This window comes from Abrus precatorius, unplaced genomic scaffold (assembly GCF_003935025.1).
Source record: "Abrus precatorius isolate BTA unplaced genomic scaffold, Abrus_2018 Scaffold7, whole genome shotgun sequence".
In the NCBI taxonomy this organism is placed as follows: Eukaryota; Viridiplantae; Streptophyta; class Magnoliopsida; order Fabales; family Fabaceae; genus Abrus; species Abrus precatorius.
In genome coordinates this window covers 28162029-28172482 of record NW_020874417.1, presented here as the reverse complement: position 1 = coordinate 28172482, position 10454 = coordinate 28162029, and the positions used below count along the sequence as shown (strand labels likewise).

Below are 10454 nucleotides of genomic sequence, written 5' to 3'. Positions count from 1 at the left end.
GTCTCTCTATGGGGAAGAGAAGGAAGAGGGTTAGGAGTGTTGTTGATAAGGTGGCATATAATGAATCAGAAGCTGACATGCATGCCACCCAGAGAGACAAGAAGGAACATGTGACTAAGTTTAAAAGCCGTTTGGCTCCAAACAATTTCGAAAATAGTAACGTTAGGCTTTTAATGATGATTGTGGGCACACTAGTTTTTTTTCAATATTAAGAATGAAAGGTAGGGACAGCATTAGTTGCTTTGTCTCAGATCTCAAAATTGCAAAATGCTCTCCTATATTTTTTACCATTTGCTCTATATGTTCTTATTTTAATGATGTATTTTATTTTATTTCTCCAGGAGATTAGCACCACCGCTACATAGCAAGAAAATGCCCAATATTTAATGCTCTTAAAATCATATTGAATAGTCAAAATTTGCGAACAAATGAATTTGTACAGTTCTTTTAAAATCAAACTTCAAATTAAAGTGGGTCTTTTGTAACAAAAAGAAAATGAATCTTTCTTTGTAGGCATATCTAAAGAATGTTGAGCTAGATTACAATTTTTTTAAAACAATTTTATGCCATGCTATGTATTTTGGTTGAGGGAAATAACATAAGGTGGAAACGAATTGCGCAGTGTCTATTTGAGCTACTTTTGAGATTCAAATGGAACTACGAATATTTTGCTTTTGATCTACAAAAGCTCACAAGATAAGAATTTAGGCATTCACTTTGAATCGAACACTTGATTCCCCCCCCCCCCCCCCCCCTTTGTGGAGTTACTTATTTTATTTAAAACAAAGAACAATAAATTATTTACCAAATTAAAAAAATAAAAAAATAAAAAACCTTACCAGAAACTAATTTATTTTTGGTATGAACAAGTCAGAACTATGGTCCGGCCTGTTAACGGCGAATATCAATATTAGATGTCGACCCGACAGCCCCAACCCGATGCTGCTGCATGGTGGGCCTTTGATGGGCCTCGGTTGTTTCTTGTTTGTTTTAATGGGTGAATCCTAACTAATTAGTACAAGTTGACCAACAAAAAGAAAATTATTTAACTAAATATTTATTACAAGTTGACAAAAAAAAAAATAGTAGTACATGGATTTAATTCTTAACCTTATATATATCTACTAATTTGTTTCTAAAAAATATTAAATAATCATCATCTTAATTCTTGGGATTACAAAATAAGTTATTTTGATATTTGAAAATACATTTATAAAAATTAAAATCACATTACTTAATTTAAAGACTGAACTGATTTTTGTATATTTTTATATTTTCTTTCTGATATTTATAATTTGATACTAAATTAATATAACACTCAAAATAATATAAATAGAATTATTTCCATTAATTAAGCTTTCGTTAATTAAACATACAAATTATTGAAGAATCTTTATTTAAATTATATTTTTTTTTTTCGTATATTTTGTGCTATTTCTAAATTCCTTGTAATGGATTCTAAACTTTTTTTTTTCAAGTATTTCGAAGAATGAAAATTTTAATCGATCATGATTTAAATATATAAATTTGTCTATGTTCAAATTTATCTATATAAAAATGGGTAAATATTCACCTTATTCCTTGAAATATATAAATTGACAAAAGTTAATCTTTAAAATTTAAATTTTAAAATTCTAGTCCTTCAAATTAATATTCATCAATCACATTACTCACTGTCATTGAGAGACATTAAAATTAAATAATAAAGTTGATAATTTGTCTTGTCAAATGACATGTGACAATTTATTATAGACATAAAACATCATCATTTTAAAAATTTTTAAAAATAGTTTATTTTTGTCTCTAACTTTTAATATTTTCAAGTAATAAGGTCTATCCTTATCTTCTATTTCACTTCTTTCCACTACATTTTCTTCTTTCCTATGACAATCATCGTAATGGATTACTAAGTGTATGAATGATAAGACAAGCATGACCATAATAACAACTCTACTACTAGTCTTAACAAGAAAAGAATTAACATGACCATTGTAAATAAATGATTTTTCCATCTACAACCCCAAAAGGAACCTAATTAGTAGCGTGACCAATAATTAAAGAACCCTAAAAACTTATATAATCAATGTACTCATTGTTCTATATATAAGGCTCATTCATTGAATCGATCACAATTAGTTATCTACTCATATATTTGAGACTTAAATTTAATGATGTAACTAAAAAAACTTAAGACGAAGAACTTTTACAATGTTAATGGCGTTATAATGAATGTTTGGAGGAATAAAGAAGACGCTATGGAAGAAGGTGACGAGAAAAAATCTTATTGCTCAAAAATGTTAAAATTTAGAGATAAAAATAAATTATTTTTTATAAACTTTAAAACAAAGTCGTTTTGTATAAAAAATAGCCTGTCATGTATTATTTAATGTGACAAATCATCACTCTGCTACTTAATTTTAACGTCTGTTGACAGTAAAGACTAATGTGATTAATGATTGTTAATTTCATAGACTAAAATTTTAAATGTAAAAAATTAATGTGATTGACCCTGCATATTTCAGAAACTAAAGTGAATGTTTACTCATATAAAAACTATATTATAAAATAAACAAAAAAATATTCTTTTACAGTATGAAAAAACTAAAATATATATACCCTAAAAAAAAGTCTATCATTAAAGTGAAGAGAATATATAAGAGTCAATTAAATTATTTATCCTTAATAGGCAGTCCTACAATGTAAAAATATATAATGGGTTAATTTTTAATTCTTTTATTCACTTTAATATATTATTTATAATGTGTTTTTGATATGTATATCATAATCAAACAAGAGAATAAGCTTTTTATAATTTTGATGGTAAAAGAAAAAAAATAAAATAAAATATATAGAACTTACATAAAACTATTTATTCTTACAAGGAAAATGAGGGAGAACAACTCTTATCAATAATTGCGATAAATTTTTTTTCTCTAATCAAATGATTGGAGTTAAAATTGATATATATGAGATATGGTTCATTGACATCAGACACTAAATTTCACCCGCACAAATAAAATTATCTAACATTTGAAAAATTATCTCTTTTTATTATTATTATTATTATTTTTATATAGTAACTTTTCAATTGTTAGATTATTTAATTTGTATGGTTAGAATTTGATGTAAGTTTTTTTAAACTTATACTTAGTGTCAATGGATCTTATTCACTTTCTTCTCATTCTTTTCTTTTTCTTCTATTATTTGTGGTTAATATTTAAACAAAACATTAATAGCACATAAGGAATTAAATTGATGTAATTTTATTTAATAAATTTAAACATTAATTTGTACCCTCAAATAAATTAAAATATACTTTTTAATTACCCAATAAACACATAACTATGATACATTAATTTGTACCCACAGATTGTGATTTTTCTAGTTTCTGACTTTCACTCAATTACAGTTGTTAGTTTTGTAAAATTATTATTCTTTCTTTGTTCATTAATAGTGATGATTTTTCAATTTTTTTTATAAGAAATAAGAAAGTAAACTAAATTTGAACAAAGGTAGATATGTATACGAATTAACGAATGTTGCATGACTTACAAAATCTTGTTTTATATAACAACGAGACTGTTATCTCATGCGGTTTACGGCTTGATAATAAAATCTAATTTTATATTCTTAATATAAACATCTTTCTTATTAATTAATAAAAATATAAGATAAATATAGCTTTTAAGTTAATTATTGCAAGACCTAATAATTGAATTAAGACGACAATAATAATTTAAATATTTGACACTGTTGGGATATTTTAATTATTTTTAATAATATATCTAACTATTTTGTTTTATATTAATGATTAGTTGTATTATACTGTTAATAATATTAAATATTTATATGTATGTTTATTATATATTAATAAAATATAATAAAAATCACGTAAAGGAAGAAATACCATTTTTAGTGTAAAAAAACACTTTATATTAATTTAATCATTTGAAAAAATATTTTATTACAAATTAATAAAATAATAAATTAAAAGTGTTTTAAATGTAAAAAATAATGCTATGTGTCACTTTTAGTGAAGGATTTAATTTATATATAAAGATAGAGATAAGAGATTATTTTAAATTATGAATCATTTTGTATTATTAATAATTTTTTTTAATTTATGTAACATTACACAATATCAAATTATATATAGTAATTTTTAAATAGAAATTAATATAGTTAAACATATTAATATTATTAGATGTTATAATGTTTAATATATATATATATATATATTGTACAATATCGTATAGGTTTTCAAAAATTATTAATAATATTATATATGTCTTATTTATGTTAAACATGTATTTAATAAAATTTTCCTTGAATAAATATTAACATATTTATTTAGTATCTAAAAAATTATTTTATGCAATTTATTTGTTAAAAAAATACAAAATATCTAATAATAAGAGAAAAAGGAGAATATTTAAAATATAAAAAGTAAAAAAATTAAAGACGAAATAAATGAAGTAACAATTTAAGATATTTAAAAAATTAGAAAAAATGTCCTGTGATATTTTCAATAAAAAAAAATGGGATACAACATTTCTGGCAGAAGAAATCAGTAATATATGTAGATATTTAATTGCCAGATTTTGCACATATAATCAGGTAATGTGTAAACATGTAATAATTTTATTGTTTTTGTGATGTATAAATTATTTTATATGTTAGACAAAAGTTGTTAAAAACATTTAATTTTGAATTTATGACAACAATATTATACCTTAAAAAAATTTAGTTTCATATTTATCTATAATAGTTATTTTTTTGAAATATATAATTACTTATTAAAAAATGTTTTATAATTTTCCTAAAATATAAAGTACCTTAAATATGTATTCATTTAATATATATTTTAATAAATTTTCACCCAACATAAGTGTGAGATGAATGAATAATATGAATAATTAAATATTTAAATTTAAATGACGGCACAGTAAAGACACTTAAAAAGTTAATTTATAAAATAAATAGAACGAAAATGCAATGAATAAAAGAAATCTGAGCCGTTAAATGCAACGACCAAGTGAGAGGAAACAAAATGGGGAGAGAGAATTTGATTGATTTCATTTTGATTTCATTTCATTTCATTTTGTGTCTTGGCTTGGCACGCAGCCCACACCACTACAAACCCTCTTCCTCTTCCCTCTCTTCTCTTCCCCCATTTCCTAACCTAAATTCCCCACCTTTCAACCTTTTCACTCAAATCAACCCAGAATCTTGTATTCATTCATACAAAGAAAGAGAGGGAAATGGATTCGGATCAGGGAAAGCTCTTCATCGGTGGGATTTCGTGGGATACTACAGAGGATAAGCTTAAGGACCATTTCAGCAACTACGGTAACGTTTTGAGCACTTCCGTTATGCGCGAGAAGAACACCGGAAAGCCCCGAGGTTTCGGCTTTGTTGTCTTCGCAGATCCTTCTATTCTCGACAGGGTTCTTGAAGATAAGCACGTTATCGACGGAAGAACGGTCATGCCTCTATCATTTCTTCTTCTTTTTTTTTTAACTTCATTTGACCAGTTGCTTTAGTTTCTTTCTTTCTTTCTTTCTTTTTTGTTTTGTTTTTAGTGAGTGTTTCTCTCTTCTTCTTTTTTTGGTTGAATGATTACTGGCTTTTGTTTAGGGTTTTGATTGTTTTCGTGGTTTGCCCTTAGAATTAGGGCATGTGCTTATTTTATTTGCTTGGTGGATTTTTGTTTTTGAAAAATTTTCGAGTTGTTAATATCGTCTGTGGATTGGTTGTTTTAACTACTTTACTCGTCTTAATTTATGATATGCTTTGCCAAAATCATGGTCAAATGGTCACAGTTATGCTACTAGCTCTAGTGAACCATTGTTAATGGATAAATGTGTAGTGGAACTGAATAGATGCATCTTCGTATACTCTGCTATATTACTCTAGGAAAATATTACATGTTATTCCTTTGGTTGTAGACATATCATCTACCAATTGGAAACGGAGTTTAATTTTGATTGTACAATGCTATATCCTTTCAACATCCTCTTAATTACTTGAAAGAAAGAAAGCATTGAGTGAAAAGTCAGAAGATTTTAATATATTGGGAACTTGTTTTGTTTGGCTGTGTTTCTGCTGGCATGCCATTACCTAGAAGCTGGAATTGTTGTGTCTAATATATGGTGTTTACTTATACCTCTTTGATTTTTTTTCAGATATTGAATCATGAAATGTAAAGAACTAGAAATCTTTTGAAGTTGCAACTATGCGATTAATTTCTTTCAACAATATGTGTAAGCATGACTGTTGATATATGCTTGTATTTAGGAAATTGGATTGGATTATTTGTTTTTGTGGACGTGCATTACCCTGTTTGAGGGCAGGGTGAGAAATGATTCTTGTGTGATCCATTGATATTTATTATCATGTTTTTGTGTTTTATGGTTTTGAAAATGGACAAATATCTGAAAACATAACTTAATGCCTCTGCCTCAGATTAGTTTTAACAATGTTGATAAGTGTGGAATATTGATAAATTGTAGTCTTTTGTTTTCATTTCTTATTATCAATTACAGATCTAACTAGCAATTTATTATATAATTTCATTATTCAGGTTGATGCCAAGAGGGCCTTCTCAAGAGAGGATCAACAAATTTCTGTCACTTCTAGAGCTGGAAATCCCAATTCTGGGATGAATTCTGGAAACGGTGGAAATATCAGAACCAAAAAGATATTTGTTGGAGGATTGCCGCCCACCCTAACTGAAGAAAAATTCCGTCAGTACTTTGAATCTTATGGACATGTAACTGATGTAGTAGTCATGTATGATCAGAATACTGGACGACCACGGGGCTTTGGGTTTATTTCATTCGATACTGAGGAGGCTGTTGATAGGGTTTTGCACAAGTCATTTCATGATTTGAATGGTAAACAAGTAGAGGTAAAGCGTGCACTTCCCAAGGACGCAAATCCTGGTGCAAGTGGCCGCATGATGGGTGGTGCTGGAGGTGGTGGTGCTGGAATTGGTGGCTATCAAGGCTATGGGGCATCTGGTGGCAACCAAAATGCATATGATGGTCGTATGGATTCTAGTAGGTATATGCAACCTCAAAGTGCTGCAGGTGGATTCCCACCTTATGGTTCTTCTGCCTATAGTGCTCCTGGCTATGGGTATGGTCCGGCTAATAATGGCATTGGTTATAGTGCATATGGAAGTTATGGTGGTGCCACTGCTGGATATGGTGGGCCTGCTGGTGCAACATATGGGAATCCAAATGTCCCTAATGCTGCTTATGCTGGTGGTCCACCAGGTGGCCCAAGGAGTTCATGGCCTGCACAGGCTCCTTCTGGTTATGGGTCTATGGGCTATGGGAACACCGCTCCTTGGGGTGCACCCAGTGGTGGTGCTGGATCTGGTAGTGGTGGTCCTGGTTCAGCAACTGCGGGTCAGTCCCCTGGTGGAGCTGCTGGATATGGAAATCAAGGTTATGGATATGGTGGGTATGGCGCATATGGTGGAAGTGATAGTTCTTATGGGAATTCAAATGTATATGGTACTGTTGGAGGGCGTACTGGGAGTGCTCCAAACAGCAATGCCAGTGGTCCTGGTGGAAATGAACTAACAAGTAGTGGTGGCAGTGGCAACTATATGGGTGGTGGCTATGGGGATGCAAATGGCAATTCTGGTTATGGAAATGCAGCTTGGAGATCTGAACAAACTCATGCATCTGGAAATTATGGGACTCCTCAAGGAAATGGTGCCCATGGTGGACAAGTTGGTTATGGTGGTGGCTATGGTGGTGCTCAGTCTCGACAAGCCCAACAGCAGTAATTTTGATAGTTGAATCTCTTGCTGGATCTTGTACTTCAACTTGAGGATCCCTGGCGTTTTTAATCTTAAATTATGAGCTTACAATGAATTCTTCCAGCAGCGAAGGAGTGACTCAAAGTTCGATGTCAATACAGTGATACACAATGGGACTGGTTGGGTTGCTTGAATCCCAGTAGTTTGCAGTATCTGCTTTCCTAGTTTATAATAAGTAGTATGGTTGAAGAGATACTAGATGTTACTTTCTATTTAGTATTTGTTTCTGCGTGTAGCTTTAATTGCGTGCTTATGATTTTAGTTGATCTGGAATTGTCAGTTCTTGTAGCATTTCAGCTATAGTATCATATTTCACCTTATATGATGGTTTGATGCAGTTAATTATCTGTGTTGTCAATTTATTGGTGTTTGAAATTTCTGTACTCTGTCTGTACATTTCTTATTACAGTTTGGCTGTAGGAAATCTTATTGTGTAGACATATCATACTTTAATTGTCATGACAAGTAGAAATATGAAGATATAGTCAAGGTATTTACTGATAGCAGTGGACACTTGGGTTGATCACTTCGTAATGGGTAGCGTATAATGGTAGTGATAGTAAAAACTTTGAGGATGGCATAATCATTTTCCCCCTGTATTTGCACTTGTGTTGTACAGGAGGAGAGGTGCACGAGTATTGAAGTGGAGCCAAGTGTCCACTCATGGCTAAGGCATGAACTTTGGTCAGTCATATTGTGTTTTTCTGGTCCAACGCATCGCCAAATTTGGAGATTTCTGGCTTTTCATGGATAAAATCTCATAACTTTCAATCTGGTGTGTGGTGGCTGACAGAAATTGTGAGGGCTTGAGGGGATGGTTTGCGGCACATTGACCATATCAGTTGGCCGTGACTTGTTAGAATTTTTATCCCAGTTTTAGGTGTCCAGTTGATTGATACCTTTGATTCTGGCTTGTGTTTGAATTTTCATGCTCCAGATAATTCCATGTCTACAACATTTTGTCTGTTCAGGGCAATATTTTTAAGTAGATGTACCTTGTTACGTCTTCCTTCCTAGCACTTATTGCTGTCTCTCATTTTAGTTTTTTTTTTGCACTTCTGGAATGTTAAATTGTCATTTCCTCTCTGTGGCTAGTGCTTTCTGTTCTTTCATCACTTGATGTATTGTTGTTGTAGTCATTCTCAGGCAGTCATGTTCTCATATTAAGTTTTCTTGGTATATAAGGGGTATACCCTTATTTGTTGGTGCTTGAGTTAGAAAAAAAAATTGTTCATTCGACTTTTATTGGTTTTGGTGTGTCTAGTCCCCCTCTTTTTTTCTTTTTTTTTTCCGTCATGAGGCCTTACTAATAGTTTGTTTGTCCCATGTAGCATATTTGGGGACGGTGGCATTTACAATATTTTTTAGAATTTTTAATTTTTTTTATTTATAACTTTTTGCGCCAATTTTCTTGATAATATATTTTTCATCTTTCTGTTGTACCATGTAAAAGCACTTTCAATTTCTTATGTTTTTTTTAGCGTTCAGTTACTTTTAATGGTGAAATGTGTCTGCACTACCTACGCAAGCTTTTGAAAAAAGTAATTTTAAGAATATATATAAATCATTTATTTTTTTAAAATTTATGAAAACTAGCTTATTTTGTTATAATTATTAGACACATTTCCTTAGTGGATGATTATAATTTAAATTTGTTCCTAGAAATTGTTTAAAATAAATTTGTTTTTTGTTTTTCAGTTTCAAATGTTTTCACAACCTTAACTAAATAATTTGAAATCTAAAAGTGATTATTAAAAAACGTTTTTCATGAAAAAAAATTTAAAACAGTTTTAAATTTACTTGTTATGAAATATACTTTCTAGTTGTTAAAATTTTATAAATGTTAAATTAGCTTATATTAAGTAAATTTAAAACTTGTGACGTTATGTGCAAGGTCCTATCTTGCTCCGTTCTGCCCCAAAACAAATGGGTCTTTAGGTATTTCGGTGTTCAGGCCTGGAGAAAAAAATTCAGTTTTATAAGTTAATATTAAATTGGTTTTAAAAATTAAAATTTATTTTTTAATTAATTATATTTGTATAACTGATTTAATGTTTAAATTTAATTTTTTTAATTATCTCAATTCATATGTATGAACGTAATATTTTATATTTTTATTTATTAAATTTTTGCATTATATCAGTTTATAAAATTGTATTGTAATTACATTTTATTATTAATATTTTTTATTAATTTTATTTTTTATAATTAAAATTAAATATTTAAAATAATATTTTTAAAATATAATTATTATATTAAAAATATTAAAATATAATAAACATTTTTAAATTTATTACTACTATTATTTTTATATTTATGTTTATTTTTTAATTTTTAAAATATTATAACATAATAATTTTATTATTATTTATATTATTAATTTTTATTTTTATAGGTGTTAATTTAAACTTTCATTATTAATTCTGTTTATTAAAAATACGTTAAAAATAATAGAAAATATTTTATAAATTTTTATAAAATATAATATAATAAATAAATTTTGTTAAAATTTTGTTATAATATTACGTACAATAAATTAGTTTTACTTTAAAAATAAAATTCATAAATATATTAAAAATTAGTTTACATTAAAATTAAATTTAAAACTAGGTTAACATAA

General features: G+C 28.6%; 1 protein-coding gene across 3 annotated transcripts; it reads left to right on the top strand.

Annotated features, from left to right (window-relative positions):
* The first annotated feature begins 5052 nt into the window (after positions 1-5052).
* On the top strand, positions 5053-9003 carry LOC113872623 (heterogeneous nuclear ribonucleoprotein 1-like). 3 transcript variants are annotated; one of them, XR_003505898.1, is made up of 3 exons: positions 5062-5483; positions 6584-7953; positions 8454-9003. XR_003505898.1 is itself a non-coding variant. In XM_027510320.1 (3 exons), the coding sequence occupies exons 1-3, from the start codon at positions 5262-5264 to the stop codon at positions 7799-7801; spliced, it is 1341 nt and encodes a 446-aa protein (XP_027366121.1). In that variant the 5' UTR covers positions 5062-5261; the 3' UTR covers positions 7802-8792. The 3 variants fall into 3 exon arrangements, 2 of the variants coding, with proteins under 2 accessions (XP_027366119.1, XP_027366121.1); XM_027510320.1 differs by having other exon boundaries at positions 6584-7622; positions 7722-8792; XM_027510318.1 differs by lacking the exon at positions 8454-9003 and having other exon boundaries at positions 5053-5483; positions 6584-8179.
* The last annotated feature ends 1451 nt before the right edge of the window (positions 9004-10454 follow it).

Coding starts and splice junctions, on each gene's coding strand:
- LOC113872623 (XM_027510318.1), top strand. CDS start 5,262: ATGGATTCGGATCAGGGAAAGCTCTTCATCGGTGGGATTTCGTGGGAT. Junction 5,484..6,583: donor ACGTTATCGACGGAAGAACG/GTCATGCCTCTA, acceptor TTCATTATTCAG/GTTGATGCCAAGAGGGCCTT.